The 18,628-nt window shown below is 37.1% G+C and overlaps 2 protein-coding genes across 3 annotated transcripts in view; one reads left to right on the forward strand and one right to left on the reverse strand.

Annotated features, from left to right (window-relative positions):
* Positions 1 to 18,628, reverse strand: part of CENPP (centromere protein P) — a 114,089-nt gene that overhangs the window by 44,223 nt on the left and 51,238 nt on the right. The window lies entirely within an intron of this gene.
* Positions 1,726 to 17,668, forward strand: ASPN (asporin). The gene is made up of 8 exons (XM_053953353.1): positions 1,726 to 1,990; positions 7,249 to 7,519; positions 8,919 to 9,031; positions 11,343 to 11,556; positions 11,932 to 12,042; positions 14,499 to 14,592; positions 15,720 to 15,858; positions 16,423 to 17,668. Exons 2-8 carry the CDS (start codon positions 7,273 to 7,275, stop codon positions 16,618 to 16,620), a joined length of 1,116 nt encoding a protein of 371 aa, XP_053809328.1. The 5' UTR covers positions 1,726 to 1,990; positions 7,249 to 7,272; the 3' UTR covers positions 16,621 to 17,668.

Below are 18,628 nucleotides of genomic sequence, written 5' to 3' on the forward strand. Positions count from 1 at the left end.
ATAGTGGATCCATGTCTTGATATATTAAGTTATATTAAGTTGCATTACAAGAACAGCATGTGAGCTGTATTTATTCCTGCCCTCCTGATACTATATACTGGACAAAGTTGATGGATAATCCACTTTAAGGTAAGATTGTAGTATTTTTTCCAGATACTACCACTTTGTGTGTCACCTTCATTATGTAATTGGCTATGACAAACTATATACCCATAGGAATGTGTTCCTACCACCAGAATCAACTAAAAAGAGAAAATAATAATAAAAACCCTGAGTATTCATCCAAAATTGAGATGTTACTAAACCTCAAAAATAGTTTGCTGTAAAACCAGGGTGAGCTGAAACTGCTGATTCAACACTTTGCTAGTGAATGAAGTGAAAAAAGAAACCAGTACATTTATATCACAACCCTCAGGCCCTGCTCTCTTCTATTGAACGGCCAAGAAAATGTTGGAGGGTTTTTTAAAACAGCAATTTAATACTAATTTCCTCAAGTAAACCCATCCAAACCAAGCTATTCAAAACACAGGGGAGTGTTTGCTTAGGAAGCTTTGGTTTCTACAAGCAGGCAAGAGAATGCAGATATATGCAATTTGAGATTTCAAAAAAGCTTAAGATCATCCTTCAGATTTTTCTGTGGGAACATGATTGCTTTTGAAACTGTAATTTTATTCCTTGGGAAAAGTGATCTATCTGTGCTACTGGACCTGGAACACATCAAAAGCAATGGTGCAGGTAACACAAGTCTTGTCTTGGTAGATATCACAGCACAAAGTTTTAATTTTTGGCATAGAATCTTTTTTCCCCTTAAGAAAGTAACAGTAGACAAAATAACTATTATGCAACATACAGGCATTTTGCAAACAGCACATTACATGTATAACAAAAAAAAAAAAAATATCCCAAGAAAATTTCCAGGCTTTTTTTTTTTTTTTTTTTCCAAAGCAAGACAGACTTTTAACATAGAAAGCAACTAATTAAAGAAAGAGATGAAGTCAGATGTGCACAGAACTGGGTATAATGTCCTGGAAATTTAAAGACACAAAGTGCTTCCCTGACTATGAAATTTGCTTTAGGTAAACTCCTTTAATTAAACATTTTTGAAGTTTACATAAACAGAGGCCTATGAAAGGTAAACAAAGAATAACCCAGTTTCTAAATATTGTGATGTGCTTATCAGTACAAACTCTGTAACAGGGCACATTCTCAAAGACTTGATTTTAAACCCACAAGTTCAATCACAGAATGCTGCGAATATTGCCTCTGTTTTCATTAATAGATATGCCTTATTTCCCACACACAACAGAAGAAATTAGCTATATTGATAAAAATCTGATCTATAGTTTACATTCTTGAACCACTGTCCCCAGCCAGACTGCTGCCTCTTGAAAGCAGAACTAAAACTTATACGGAGCTACACAATAAAGTCCTAATTTTCTAACTTTAGAAAGGTTTGGCAGCCTGCAGGTCACTGCAGGCTACTGGTTTACTCTGCCACTGGCTGAAGTTTTATAGTTTTATTCAAGTCACACTTTTAAAAGAATAATGGCTAGTGAAATCATAAATAAGTGGGATTCCACAGCAGGAATGACCTGAAATGGACCTCACTGTACTTCCAATGGCCTGATGTCAACTATTATTAAACTACAGGTTTTATAAAGTCTTCCACTAGACGTCTAGAGTTAAGCCAGAAGTTTTGGCTCTAATACAGGCAGTGATGAAAAACATATGAGTGGTAACAAGTCGCCTTAATATCATTCTTCAGTGCTAAGATGGGCTAATCTGAAGCAGCACTTTACTCTGGTATCACCCACGGTGCCAGACGGATCCAGAGCATTGGAAGTGGATTTTTTCTTTATATATGCTTTTCATTTCACAGAACTCACTCTAGCTTCCTTTTCCCCTATTTTTTGGTAATATGAAATAACTGGACATAAGGACCTAAGGTGGATTATCCCAGTGCTTCTGGAAGAACTTCCAAACCTGCAAGGTATGTCCAGTTTGAATACCTATTCTATATAAACAGCAGCAAAGAGTTAAGGTTGTCAGTCACTATGTGCAGATTAATAACATCAGATAATTTAGAATTAGAAATACCTCTTTTTAAATGGAACATTTGAAAATTTACTTGCAGCTGAAATACTTCTGTATTTACTACATGTGAGCTGAAAACCAAATACAACTATAGTGAATTATTTAGCTATCAAAGACTTGTCGGAAAAATGTAACAACTGACCAGAACACTTTTTCTCAGTTATAACCATTGATGAAAATCTACTCTACAATAACAGCAACACTTATTTAGTAATAACTCAATGTTAACTTTCTGTAATTTGGTATTCAAGTTGGTGGGGGTTTTAAAGTACATATCAGCAAAATAATTAAAAACAACTCAGGAAAGAATGAACTGTAGATGAACTACAACCTAAAAATCCTCATAAATCACTCAATAACAAGAGTCAAGCAGGTCTTCATAAAAAGTAATAGACTCTGTAAACACAACTTATTTTGTAAACATCCTCTTAATTATTACTGCTTAACTTCAATATTGGACTATTTCTGTCAACAGACATTCTACAGTAATCTTACTAACAAAAAATCCCCCTTCTGTTTTTCTTCAGCAATTTAAGTAAATAAATTGAGTAGATAAAGAGTTAAACATAAACTCCTTTTATTTCTGGATTGGGACAGTGACTAATAGAAGCAGAACTATTTTTAAATATAGATTTCAAAACAGTTATGGTCTTGCCTTTCTTTGGACAAAATCTGTGCACAGAGAAATTATTTGTGTTATTAATGAACACAGGGACTTTTCTTTGCCTCTGCAAAGACCACCACCAGGTCATTTAAACATTTCCTTTTCAGCAATAATGCCATGGGAAATTTGTCTCTGTACATTGGTACCAGGAGTGATTTCTAAATATAATTTAGAGTCTTTTTAAGACTTAAAAACTTCATGTATTAAGTCCTTCAGTATCATAACTGATAAGACAGCAAAGTCCACATTGCTGGACTGGTTTGCAGCTGCCAAGCAATTGAGAGTTATTTGTTGTTGGGTCTCTTTATGCACTCTTCCCACGCTAACAACACAACTTCTGCTCTCACTGAAAGGGATTTTCTTCCTATAACTCATGTTTAGAATTTTCACATCACAGAAATATGGGAATTTTCCATATAAAATATTAAGGGTTTTAATCATCTTAAATTATACTGTGACATCACTTGTATTTAATGATTTATAAATGATAACTAATAGCATAAGAAGTGCCTGTGTTCCATGTGTAGTTTGGCAATATGAGTTTGGGTACAGATGACCACATTAGTGAGGATAAGTGTATCCCAAACATCCAGTGCAGTGATTTTTGGACAGTTAAAGACCTCAGGAAAGCACCTTAGAGCATCTCTCCATGTGAAGTGCACTCTCCACATTCAGTCACCTCACCTTGGGGTGGCTCATGTTCCAGGGAGAAAGTACTCAAATGCTTTTTGTGCTGAAGGATAGGAAGGATTGACATAAAGAAGGTACAATGGAGCTTGAATTCACCACACTCTTTGTCAAACTCATTCTCAAATGTTCTGGTCTGTTAAAACAAGAATGGACAAAGCCAGGCTTTGTCCAAGTGACAACCAGCTGCTCAGGGCATTATTTAACAGAGCACTTAAGCCTGCCTAACAGCTTGAATATGTCAGGAATGGCTCCCCCACTGCTTCTCCTTCCTTCTCTTTCCATTTAATGTTCCAGCCCAGCCAACCAGGCTGTTCCACCCATTCTTTTGTGCTGCTTCTGGTACTCCAAATTGACTCAGTTTCTTCACTTGGAAAGAATATGATGGGGTTTTCTGTTGTTCACATTAGTTTTGTGCTGGTGTAGTGAGTTCAGCCAGCTCAGTGAACAGCCTGAAAGGAAGAGTTGGTACCAGAGAGCTGGCAGGGAACACGTGGGAGCACAGTCAGGCTCAAGTGGTGGCAGGGGACTATTATATAGGTATATATACACATATATACCTATATATACACATATATACCTATACCTTCTGAAACAGTATTTCATAAAATCTTCGTGACAGTATTTCATAAAATCTTCGTGACAGTACTTTCAAAAAGATCACTAGGATCTTGGATTTTAGGCTTTCTTCTAATTCTTTTATTCTTGAAGTTTAAGCATGCAGAAAGTTTGTATAAGTTCTTTGAGAAGTGCTGCAGAGTCAGAGAATTTTTAAAGAGTCATAACAGCATCTGTTTACAGGGAAGCTCCAAACCTCAGGCAGGAAAGAACCATCCCCACACCTTCATAAAACTCAGAACTTTAGGATCCATTCCTTGGCATTTCTTTGGCCTATGCAAACCTAGACTCAAGCTTGATGATCACTCCTAGCTACAAAGCCAGTAACGATTTCCCTAAGGGCAAGATGGGAAGATGAAGCAAGGACTTTTTTCTCTAAAATGAAAAAAATCACAACTCAGGTTTCCTTACATAAAGGGACTTGCTTTCAAAAGATTTAACTCGCAGAACCAATATGTCACCAGTGACACATTTCAACACCACTTTTCTAGAACTTTCTGAGCAACACATGTTTTTCAAGAGTTCAAATTGGCCACTACTCCAGTCGCAGCCTCAATTTTTTAATACTTTGAAATCCTAATTTTTGGCTATGTGAAAGGAAATATGCAATCCATTTGCTACAGATGCAAGTGTGGGAACAGATTTTTAGGTTGTTTCATAAGAGAACTTCCTAGCACCACATCCAAAACAACATTTTAGGAACATACATGCGAGTTTCTTTTAGATCCAATAAAACTACACAGCCAGCACCTTTCACAAATTGAAGTCAGAAGGGACTAAGAAAGTCCATGTCCCAGGACATCATCACACTTGATATCCTGCATATGGAAATGGTGTCTCATCACTGGATAAACCACAGGGCATTTTGGCACTTCGGACCTAAACTGCCAGGGAAGAACAGAGAGTGTGACAGCCCAGCCATTAATACCACTTGTCCAAGAACAATGAGAACTTGGAAGTCTGAAAGGCTTCCTCATCTCCTAATTGATGGTATGACTAAAGTAGTGAAGATTTTGGCCTTTTTCTGAAGCTGAAATAGAAGACTGAAAAGGCCAAATATTCCAAAGGTGCACAGCCAGAGATGACAACAATTGTCTCCAAAAAGCCAAGCAGAGGTTCCTTCTTCCCAGCACTGTTTATATTCAAAGAGTCTTTCAAGGACAGACATTGAAAGGGATTGCAAGAACAACCACAAAATTATTTCTAGAAACATTGTAAGAGAACATTATTTTGAATACAAAGGAAAATACATGGGAAAAATACATGTGAAGATAATCTTGTTACATCATCATGTAAAAGTACATGCCCTACCCAAATGGGCATGCAATTGAACTATTATGGAAAATATTAAATTTAGCTAGATGTTGTTTACCTACAAGATACAAAGTACTTTGTGATTCCGATTTCAGGCATATATTTGGATGAAAGAAGTGCCCCATTCTTTTTATGATATCTGAACACTGTTAGCTTTCTTCTTTTTAAACTCCCTGAAATAGACACAGATATAGGAGCAGCAAGGTATGCAAGAAATTTGCATTTAATGCTATTATGAACCCTCTCCAATAAATATCAAAATGACTTTGCACAGAAAAAAAGTACAAACAAAATCTCATTTTGAACAAGCCTTTTCCTATAGTGGAGGATCAATGACAAAATGCCTACATAAAGGCATTTTTCATCTCCAAACAGATCAGCAAGCATTTAATTAGGTGATCAAACAAGAATTGACACCTGTTTAGTATTTCCTTAAAGAGGCCTATGATAGTCTAAATAGAAACGTTTTTATAAACAGGACATGCACAATAAAATTGCCTGCAGCCTCTCTTAGTTTATGGAGCACATTTTCACTTCCAAATGACTTCTGGAATTGGGATTTGAAGGGAAAAAACCATCAAGCTGAGGGCTGAATTTATATTTTCTCACAGTTTGTTGCATTCTGTGGCAATTCTTACTATCTCCATTCTCCTCTGCACCTAGTTTTGTAGGAGCAAGGAAAAAAAAACCCAAACAAAAAAGCCCCAACCTATGTTTATTGAAAAATTCACACACAAAAATAGCAGATTTCAGCTTTTTTTCTGGATGTAAATTAAGTCACTGATTTCCACTGACATGGATTTCTAATAGGCAAGTCCTTCTCAGAGAAAAGAGCCCTCCTCAAACAGAAGTCAAGAGAGAATTGGGTTTGTTCAGCCTGGGAAAGAGAAGTTTCGGGGTGACTGAATTGTGACCTTCCAGTGCTTGAAGAGCCAACAAGAAAGAGAGGGACTTCTTACAAAAGCCCTACAAGAGTGACAGGACAAGGGGAATGGGGAATGGCTCCACACTGGCAGGGAACAGGTTTTAACTATTGGGAAGAAATCCTTCCCAGCGAGGGTGGTGAGGCCCTGGCACAGGGTGCCCAGAGCAGCCCTGGCTGCCCCTGGATCCCTGGAAGTGTCCCAAGGCTGGGTTGGATGGGGCTTGGAGCACCCTGGGATAGTGGAAGGTGTCCCTGCCATGGCAGAGGGGTGGAATGAGATGATCTTTAAGGTCCCTTCTAAAGTGTTCTGGGATTCTACAACTCTGTGAGCTGTGTTTGCATGCAGAGGTGAACTTCTATCACTGGCAATAACAAACAAATGACTGGAATGTGGGAAAAGCTGTTGTCAGGACTGAAAACTTCAGATTAGACTAGGAAGAGCTTAATTAAAGTGTTTAGGGAGCGGAATACCGAGTGTTTAGGAAGTATCCTGCTGAGTGCATTTTATGCACTGCTAATCAAGCACTTCCCAATTTTATAAGCAATGCACATATGCAAATATATCCCACTAAAAATATTTTTTTACTGAGAAAGAATAAAATAAATCATATTCCAACTTCTGGTAAAGTTTACTACAAAAATTACACTTCAAAGCATGAAGCAAATGATGATATTATTTGTAAATGAAACTAAAATGCTCTAATATTACATTAATGCCTAATGAATTTAAGTTAATATTATGTGTAATTTTATAATATTAATTTATATTAAAATATTATTTTTATATCCTTTATATACGAATTAAACCTCAATATTCACAACAGGCTCTTTTTCAGGACTAGATGGTGTGGCAGTGAGTGAAGTAAACAATTCAATAGCTTCATCTGCTGTTCCCTATTCACTGATTCTGATGCTTGGTTTTTTGTTTGTTTGTTCACTTTCCAAGACTGGTTATCCTGACTAAGAAGATATGAAAGAATACACACTCCTTCTCTTCTTGGCTTTGTGCTCTGCCAAATCTCTCACTGGTCCTTCATATTTTACACTAAAGAATATGATGCTCCAAGATATGGAAGACGATGACGATGATGATGATGATGACAATTCTCTATTTCCAACCACTGAACCCATTCTACCACTCATTCCTTTTGATCTGTTCCCAACATGCCCCTTTGGATGCCAGTGCTATGTGAGAGTTGTCCATTGCTCTGACCTAGGTAAGAATGAATTTGTGTGTCTGTTCTCCACTGGATTCTCCTTTGTAGGATTTGTCTTTTAAAAGTTGAATTATTATGCAGGAACATAAATGGGATGCAAAGTATTCCCTCAGCTTAACTTCTACCAAAGTTATCATCCATTTAGCCAAAGGCAAATGTGTTCCTGTCACTGATGCAGGTACATCCCAATCCCTAAAAGTGAATTCATTATTAATTGTGGCAATTTGAATTAGTGCTCACTGAAGTTTTCCTGTCATTCAAGGCAATCAAAGGACTGTGCTCTCACCACTAGCACAGTGATAAATGCCATTTTTACTCATCACAGCCCTGCCACCTTCCTAAACTTCATCCTGGACTCCTCGTGTCGTAGAAACATTGTCCATACATAAATTGCTGGGGTTTTAAAAATGTGTTGTTATTAAGGAATCAAAAACTTTTGCTGACAGCAGCAAACTCTGGTTAATGTATCCGGTCTACAGATTTCAAACTGCTTTACATGAGTTTACACATAGAAAAATCCCGCATTAAAAGATTTCATCTTTAGATAAGTGCAATCTATTAATTACAAAATAATTGTTAAAATGGACAGCATTTAGCATTTCATGCATCAGCATTTCCACTCAAAAGTTACTGTCCCTATTGAGTCCTTTCTACTGATTCAGGATCTCAGATGGCCTGAGCTGCAGTGGGTTTGTAACTGAACAGCAAACTGGGTTGGAGGAATAATGCTACTGGTACTGATTTATGTTAATGACTTCTGGTACTAATTTATGTTCATGATCTATGGTACTTGTAATAAGTTATGTTAATGACTTCTGGTACTGGTACTGATTTATGTTAATGGCTACTGGTACTGAAGTGCTGGCAGTGGACACTCTCCTCTGCCCACACCAAGAACAGGTTTCTCAGCCCTGCCATGACCTGAATAAACCCTCAGCAGTTGCCCCATTGACATGGACAGGGAAGAGCAGAGGTCTGAAGGAGCACTAAGCAGAGACTCCTGAATCCACAGCCATGCTCCTCACCAAGGAACCACCGCTCTGGATTCCTGAGGAATCCTTTCTCCAGGGACAAAACAGTTGCTGTCTAGGACAACCCATGCTCTGAGGATTATTTCACAGATGCAAAGAGTCCACAGCGAGCAGTCCCCATTAAGCTTTCATGGTCAGGGGCAGAAGCAATTCCTCCCAAAACCTTGCACATGTTTGTGGTACATTCTTGCATCATTAGTTTTTCCCACTATCAAAAATTCCCTTCTACCTTTTGCTTTATGTCTGTTCATATTTTCTTCCCCACCATATTCATTAACAATCTTATTGTGTTTCAATGTTTAGCAGTTAATTTCTTTGGACTTAAATACAGCACATAATGTTTCTGTTTATGTCACATACTTATGTAGGTTTGACATCAATTCCTCGCAACATCCCGCCAGATACTCGTATGATTGATCTTCAAAACAACAAAATCAAAGAGGTCAAGGAAAACGATCTCCAAGGACTCACATCACTTTATGTAAGCTTGCTATTTCCCAAGTTTGAAATCTTAGTTAGCAATCTGAAATATTTAGATACCTAAAAAACACAAATGTTATTTCCTTCTCCAAGAATATAGACAAAAATAGCCTAATGCCTGCATATTTGAGTGCTTCCACACAGTAAGAAGCAAATACCTTTGAGTTGTAAGAACTACTTTCTACAGTACCCAGAAAATGTACCACATAGATCTAACCAAAAAGATTCTCAAGATTTTTCAGTTCTTAGCACGCACAGAAACATTCCCTACATTTTAAAGGCTGCAAGGCCTCCTTTTTATCTGCTTAGATGGAAAATAGCAGAAAGAATTTAACCTCACAAAATTTAACCACATTTTCTGAGGGTATCTTCAAAAGAAGAGAACATAAAACTAACACATACAGCACTGAAACCAGTGAACAGAAAACAGAGAAACACCAAATTACTGGAAAAGTCAGGGGCTTTACTCCTAATTTGTTACCATGCTCAATTATGCATGTAGTGACAGGCTTTGAAACAAATATCACTGGCAACTGATAAATCTAGATGTTTACAGCATGCAATAATCCCTTTTTATGATGAAAGGAAATGAGAGTCCAGAGGGCTGGGAAGTAGATTAATTCTGCTTTAGAATACTTGTTTCTATTGGATGTCACTGTAGACCCGGTATCCAGATCTAGTTCCACTAACAAATACTGACCATTTAATTTTTTTTTCTCTAAAACCCAAATCTATTCCATAACTGATAGCAAATTAATTACATTCTAGTCTCCATTAGAAAGACACGAGACACACAAACTAACATAAGGACCATTCCTAAGACATTAGGAAGAAATTCTCCCCTGTGAGGGTGGGCAGGCCCTGGCACAGGGTGCCCAGAGCAGCTGTGGCTGCCCCTGGATCCCTGGCAGTGCCCAAGGCCAGGCTGGATAGGGCTTGGAGCAGCCTGGGACAGTGGAAGGTGTCCCTGCCCATGGCAGGGGGTGGCACTGGATGGTATGTAAGGTCCCTGCCAACCCAAAAATCATTCTGTGACTCTACAAAACAAATCCTTTCAGTCATATTTGGCTTCTGAGCAAGATCTGAAAATTTGCCAGATCTAAGTGCTTGTGAATGGGCCTGTTAATTGTTATGGCCTAGGACAGGACAGAAAAAATAGGAACTATATAAATTCAGAGTTGGCAATGAAGCATTTCCTAGTCTCTTGTCTCGTGTCTGGGTGCAGGATGGTGTTAGCAGCAAGCAAAAGGTAACTGCACAAACTGTGGTTTATATTCTGTGTAAAAGATCCAAGAGTCTCTTATCTCCAACGACTGAGAAAGCCACTGGAATCCATCAGCAAACACATTAAAGACCAAAGTCACCACTTAATTATGTGATAGCTGAGCACACTGAGCTGCTTTGCTTTTTCTCCTCGGTTCATTTGTGGCAAGGCCGAACAACATTTTCACTGAGAGCAAAGTTTACTTTGTACAGCTTGGCTCAGTCCTGGAGTCTGCTTAGCAAAGGCACAGATGGCAACTTGGATTAGGAAGGAGCATTTCCTGTTTATTTCCTTGAGCTAACCTCATTTTTTTCTGGGAAAAATAATTCTTGTTTGCTCTACTTTTTTTCTAAGAAGAGATGACTCCAAGAAATAAAAAAGAAACAGAAATGAATAGCTTAAGTATGGAAATGCAGAGGTGTGATTTGACACGCAAAATCATTTCAGATAGTGTGTATTTTGCTGTCTGTAGTAACTCATTACAAGCTCTTTGATAACACATAGCAATGAGGAAGAAGCTGCCCCCAAAAGACTCATGTACTGTACAGAGGAGAGAGACTGAAGTTCACAGGAGCTGGAAACGTCAAATAAAACATAAATTCATGTGTCATGTACAGATACTAACGTCTAAGAAAGATTAAAAACTTCACTTTTATTTTGCAGCATTATGTTAAAATAAAAGATGAGATTCTGAGTTTTGAGAATTTGTCTGCATCAAGGAACAATAGCGACGAAGTATATAACCCCCATACAATTCCACAAAATATCTGAATACAAACATATTGTGTTGCCAATTCTCAGGATCCATTGGCACCTTGTCAGCTGTACCTTCTGGTTAATGCTCCAGCTTTCAGTTTCTTCTTTGTTTTTCATAATCAACTGAAATGCCTAAAGCATGTACAAAGTGCTGAAGTTTGGTAGGATGGAAAAATAAAATATTTTAAATACTTAATTGCTGAATTACACATCAAATCCATGACTTCAAATTCATAGTCATAAGACTCCTGGATAAAGCAAGCTTTCTAATTGCTCTTTCCATCTCCCATAGGCACTGGCTTTGAACAACAATAAAATATACAAGATCCATCCCAAAGCCTTTCAACCAACAAAGAGGCTACGACGACTCTATTTGTCCCACAATCAACTGACAGAGATTCCAACAAATCTACCCAGAACTCTTGCAGAGCTCAGAATTCATGCTAATAAGGTTAAGAAAATCCCCAAGGATGTATTTAAAGGAATGAAGTCTCTACATGTTTTAGGTAAGTCTAATTAAGTAGAACAGAAAATGTCTACCAAACATGGAACATATTATACATAATTTCCATTCAAACATTTCCCCAAGGCACAGTTTCCTCTTAAAGAGATATGCATTCTGTGGGAATACCCTCCACAATTTAGTTTCTATGTGAAGTTGCTGCAAAGGTCAAGTTTTGGATAATCCTGCAAACCAAGCAACACAGCCTTAATTCCCTGAGAGCTGCGACACCCCTCAGAACAGACAATCAAAGCTAAACATTAATGACTGCTTGCAATATCAGAAATCATAAATAAATTTAAATCAGCTCTTTATAACTTAGTCTAAGCTGCACAAAATTCCTATGCCATAAATGCTTTTCTTTTTCCCCCTTGGGCAGAAATGAGTGCAAATCCTCTTAACAATGATGGAATAGAGCCAGGGGCTTTTGAAGGGGTAAATATCTACCACATACGAATTGCAGAGGCCAAGTTAACTTCAATTCCTAAAGGTAGGTCTGCTTTCCCTTTTCTAGTTTACTTATACCAGCACACTCCTTAATAAAATGCTTTAACATCTGAAGGATTATTAAATTCATAAATTGTTTTGTATTGTCATTACTACCAAACCACTTCCTACCTTTTGTTTTTGAACTTTATATCCAATCCCCATCCCAGAAGAGTTCATGAACAAACAGCACAAACACAGTGCACACACCTTCTACCTGTCAGCACATCCATTCCTCTCACAGAATGTCCAGACACTTGTCTCAGGAGGAACAATAAAAAGAAATTCCATAATTTGATGTCACTTCACATCTTTCACTTGTCAAAAATCCTCACAGAGAAAGCATAAACTCCCCAGTATTTGATCAGGGATATAAGGGATGCAAAATTCCCACTTCCTTTACAGATTTCAAATATAAGTCCAAAACCTCTAAAATTTATTTTTAATATTTCAAGTCACACTGCACTTCAAATACGGTAGTCAATGTAGTTTTGCTAAGTAAAACTTAATTCTAATATTTAATTCACCATAACATAATACAAAATCAAATCACTTTTTCATATAGAAAACCCCCAACCTAGTAATTTAGGTATAAATAAATTAAAATACTAATTTGACGAATCACTGACCTCCACACACACAAATGTAGCATAAAAGATTTCAGTACAATACTCCACCTGCTTTTTCTGCAGATCAGTGTGGAACTGAACCAAATTCTCATTATTTTCAACTGCTCAATACTACCAGCTAAAAGAAAAAGGAAGGAAACAAAGCAAAACACTCTGTTCTACGCTCTAACTCACAGGGAAACAATGTTGGCCCCTGTATTTATTTCTGATTATTCAGATAAAGAACTTGTTTCTTATTAATCTCTTCCTGGATGCATATATATATATATATATACACAGAAGAGAAGAATAAGAGAACACTAAAAAAAAAAAACTGTAGAAAACTGTAGAAGAGAATAGTAAAAAAACTCTCAACAACAATCAAAACCAACTCACCCCAACTGTTCAGATAACTTTAAAATCAGAAAGCCTTTGTCTGCCTAACAAAAACAAAAAAACCCACAAAAACAAACAAAAAAACCCCAAAAATAAACAAACAAAAAACCCCAAAACAATCTAGTATCAGCTCCTGTCACTTAGCACAAAAAAATCCCAACGTAAAATGATTCTAATTTTGTTTTTCTATAGAGAAATCCCCTATAAAGACACACAGCATGAGGTCCAAAATGTGGTGTCAGATACACAAACAAACCAAACCAAACAGGATTTCATGGTGAACTCCTTCACCACAAATGCAAGCTGAGTTTGCAGATGCGTCTCTCTGCAAATGCTACAACGGCACAAAGGTTTAAAAAAAATGTAGCTTATAAAAAGTACTAAAAATGTGCCTTGGACAGGTGGGTGGCCTTGCCTCTGGCTATTGTCACTCAGGCACCCCGAACTGCGAGCTGGAACGCAAACTGGAGCAGAGCCCAAACAAACCAACTTTATTCCAAGAGTAAAGGCAGGCTGGGAAGCAGGCACGTCCCTTCAGAGCCGGGAGCAGCGCTCTGCCAGCCCCAGAGGGCAGCGGAACCGCTCGGTGTCCTGGACCATCCACACACAGGCTCGGGAAACTGGGCCCAGCACCAGCAAACATTCAGGCTGGCATGAGTTCCCTTGCCCTCATTTGGAGGATGTTGTGGAAAGATTCGCCACCTCCTGGTCCATTCACCAGTCTGGATTTGGAATTTTTGGAAACACAACAGAAAATATTCTGGCATGGGAAAGAGCTATCAAATACCACAATTCTGCTTAGAATACTCCAAAACCTTTCCTTCCAGTCCCATCCTAGCAGCTGTGACAGCACAACTGCTACAGCATTTAGGAAAAAAACTACAGATCTTCAAAAAACTCTCCCTGGTTCCAGAGGCTTTGACTACAGACTCTGAGATAAATGTACAAAACACAGGATCAACATCTTTGACAGTGTAACCATTAGAGTTGTTATAAAGGAAGCCAGAAAAAGTACCAAATTTTGGAACTCTTACATCTCTTAATTAGCATATATCCTTCCACAGCTTAATTTTTTTAAAAGTTATTATTTTAAACCAAATTATATTGGTGATTTTCTTCATTAACATCCTTATATGTAATTATATGTAATATAATTACATTATCTATTATTTTATATATAATCCATATTATATATATGTCACATCTATTACATATATACATATTACATATATATAATATTTATTACATCTATACATAATATATATTACACATATATGTAATATAATTATATATACTCCATTATTTGTAATACCTATTTCTTTGATGCAGACAACCTCCCCAAGATTCTTCACCTAATTCTAAGCACAAAAGAAAGAAGCTTATTGTAACATAATAAATGTTCCAAGAAAAAATAAGTTGACTTGGATTTTTCACACTGTGATTTTTTTTTCATCAGATTTGCCCTCCAGTCTTCTGGAGCTTCACTTAGATGACAATAAGATCACAGGAATTGAACTTGAGGATTTTATCCGCTACAAAGACCTACAAAGGTAAAATTCCCTGGCTGGATCCCTTTATTTGTTAAAATGTCATGCCCAGGAAGATCTCATATTTGATACTTCTCTTGTTAATGGGAGAAAAAAGAATAAGAATTGTCGGTGTTTTCGTAAGAGTTGTTCTAAATAAGACCCAACTTTAAAATCCAAACACACCCCCAAAACCCCCACATTAGTCTTGTTATTACATGTTTTGCCAACAGGCTGCAACAGAAAAGTAGGATAAAAACAAAATATAACTAACCTAAGTTCTTCTAATTCTTATAAATTTATTCTTGTAAATACAGCAGCTGGTAAAGGAAACAACAGCTCTCAAATGCAATGAGGTTTAAAGAAAAATATGTGTTTCTGAGGAATGTATCACTGAAATAGGAGAGAAGGAAGTTCTCTCTGTAAAGCTCAGTTAAGAACGCTGAAAATATGGCTGAGCAGCACTGGATTTGGTAACAGAAATTACTGAACTGCCTTTAGATACCAAATTTAGTTTCTGAAAATCAGGAAAGAATGGAGAAAAAGGGGCTAACAGGAAGGGCAGAAAGAGCAATTCTGAATGACCTGAGGCTCCAGCTTCTGAAGCACCTTCTGAGCAAAGCAGGCTGAAGCCTTATAGCAAAAAATATAAGGAAAAACTAGAAATAGGAAAGAAGGCAGGCCTGCTTAGTAAAAAACATTATATTTTAAAAATAAGCTATACATTAAAAACAGCTTTCTAGACAAGACTTGCTATTTGGCTATTTATTAGAACTTATTACAAGTGACTACACTTTGCAGCTGCACTACTTGGTACAATGATATGATTTATTCCACAAGCAACTTGATGTTTATAATTTAAACACTTGCCACTATAATTACAAAAACTGCATGCAAAACAGAACAATTGCTTACATCAGATAACTGATAACTGCTGTGAGCCAATCTCTAAGTTAGGGCAATGTTAGGTCAATGCTGATTTTTTTCCTATCAAAGGTATCATCTTCTATCATCTTCTCCCAGTTCTTTTCTCCCTCTGTATTTACTCCTGTATATTTCAATATTAAAAAAAAACCCCAACTCTTCAGTGCTGTTGTAAATCTGTGAATCTCAATTAGTCTTTAATTAAATGTTCCTTGTACTATTTCTAGGCTAGGCCTCGGCAATAATAAAATCAAAGAAGTGGAAAATGGAAGCTTTGCCAACATCCCAAGTATACGTGAAATCCACCTGGAAAAAAACAAGCTGAAGAAGGTTCCTCCTGGATTACCTGAACTGAAATATCTGCAGGTCATACACTGAACTTATCAGACAGCTCTGGGAGTTCTGAGTTGTTTGGCATTCTCACTATCACACTGATGAGGTCACAACCAAAAAGCATAATTAACTGACATATATATTTTGCCATGAGTCTCCTACTAGGAGAGCCTGAAATCATCAAAGCCTATTAAAGAAATAAACAAAATCAAATTGCAGGAACACTTCCTAGGAAAGGAAAAAAAGGACAAGAAACTGCTACACTCAAAAATGTCTCCAGAAATGAGAATCTAATACTGCATCATTATAATTCTTACTACAAGAGAATATAAAATTGCATTTTAGAACCAAGTTCCCTAAGAATAGAATCCAATTATTCGAAAAACACATTGACAAAATGCCATATGACTTTTCTTTGTGGAAAGACTGGGGCAGGAGGAAGACTCTTCAAAAAAAATTAACACCAATTTTAAGCTCTTGTTACTCTCAAGGTCTGCATGGAACAGATGTTTTAGCAAACTTCAGTCACCTACATGCTAAGGAATATTTTCCCCATTTTCATTCAACTCCTGTATTTTTCTGCTCCTATTGCTGCAGGTGGTCTTCCTTCATTCCAACCATATTGCGAAGCTGGGAGTGAATGATTTCTGTCCGACGGGACGAAGGAAGAAGAAAGCCCTGTACAGCGGCATCAGCCTCTTCAACAACCCTGTCAAGTACTGGGAGGTCCAGCCTTCAACCTTCCGCTGCATTTTAGCCAGGAACAGTGTTCAACTTGGGAACTTCCTCAAGTGAGACCCAAGTTGGTTGTTTCAAAAAGCAACTTGTCCAAATCAGTTTTACAATACTTGAAATTTGCAGAAAAAATGCTGATTTTACGCTATTTAACCGTTTACAAAGTATTTGCTAATTCAGAGGTAATTAATTAGAAACAATATGTTAAGTAGGATCCATTGTATTATTTGACAATGTTCAACCTACATTTGAGTAATTTAAACAAAAGTCTTTATATCTTACAGAAGGACTCTTAGAAGTGGAACTGGAAACTGTATTTGATGTTTCCTATTATAGATGTTAAATGCCTTCCTTAAATCACATCGTTTGGACATATTCTTTCTTTCACATAAATCCTGAAAATCATGTGGAAGTGACTTTTTCCACAGTTAGGAAAAAGAGACCTAGGCTCACTCCCAGAAAGTGTTGTAAGAAAAGTTGCAAAACCAAAAATTACCAGACTTCAAGGGCAATTTCTTCTGCCATTTTTGATAATAAGCAAAGATGCAATAAAAAGCTATGATATTGTCAGGTAGTTGTCTCTAAGCTAGAATATATTCTTACAATCTTTTAAGTGAGATAAAGACAAGTTTCATATCAAGAACAGACAAAAAGTGTTTAAAAGCTGCTGGTAATTTTTCCTTGCAACTTTAAGAAGAAAATGTCCTTCAATGTTTTGCTATTGATAGAATTGGATGCAGTCTGAACATTAAAAGTAGGATTCAAGAATTATCATATGCTTCAAGCTTAATAGGAATGACTATTAAACTCCCTTTAGGCCAGCACAAACATTTTTCTTTTATCTATAACAACTGTAATAGTGTTTTTCACTTTATTCTTTTCCTCTTTACATTTTGACATCACACGGGTTAAGGATCCCTCCTTAATGGAAGTACCTTACAATTGCCAAAACCAAGCAGCTGGAACTCACCTGCCCTGCCCTTCCTGTGCAGGGCAGCACACAGAACTCTCAATACTGACAGTACTGTATAAAATGGATATTTTAGATATCTATTTAGTGTATATTTGCTATTGGGATTCAAAATAAATTAAATAAACTTACAGAATACCTACATGTGTATACTTTATTACATGGTTGCTCACATCAAAATGTTCTGACAATATAACCAAGCACATTTGTGACTCTTCTCTAGGCACTTCCTCTAGTGCTCCTTTTTCCAAATCTACAGAGCTTACAGGTCATTTATCACTGCTAGTTTGCACAAAGTTCAAAATCCAAGACTTTGGGAAATGGCACAGACTTGTAGAAGAAAATACTACAAATAACTCAATTTGTAACTACAAATAACCCAACCTCAGCCTTCCTACCACCCACCTAAGTACACTACACAATCAGCATCAAATCTGAATTCTTTCCATCTGCTTAATCTCCTGGTAGTTAATATTGTGTTAGCACCACTCTGCTGCTGAGACACAAAGCTATGTGAAGAGAGGAGGCAGAGCAGACCAGGGGAGGCTTTTACTGAAGAACAATATTTGCAAATCGAAATTCCATAACACACTTCAAAGCAGAATAAAAACAGAAGACTAAACAGAACACAAAACCTGAAATCTGCTGATGACCAAGCATCTTTCTATTCCTGGCTTCTGGAGATGTTTCTAAGGAGTGCATTTCCTAGCAAATACCAACATTCCCTTAAGGACAGACTCCACTGCCTGAAGTACCATAAACAACTAATAACCCCATGCAATGTTAGTAAATACAATAGGTAGCAGAGAAATCATTACATCTTTATGAATCACTAGTTTATATGTGTTCATAAACACTCCTGCAATACTAGTTACATCATTCCAGCAATGTCAACACCAGCAGAAAAGCTGATTCCAATTCTGTAGATTAACTGAAAGAACAAACTCACAATGTTGTGCAGTACATTTTTATACACTAATTTACTGGTAAGGTTTAAAAGGAAACACAACAGAGAATGCAAATAATTCCTTATCTAATTGGGGTTAATGCAATGGACAACAGGAACTGCATCCTTGTGCTCTCTAAATCTATGAATTC

Source organism: Vidua chalybeata, chromosome 12, assembly GCF_026979565.1.
Source record: "Vidua chalybeata isolate OUT-0048 chromosome 12, bVidCha1 merged haplotype, whole genome shotgun sequence".
Classification (NCBI taxonomy): domain Eukaryota; kingdom Metazoa; phylum Chordata; class Aves; order Passeriformes; family Viduidae; genus Vidua; species Vidua chalybeata.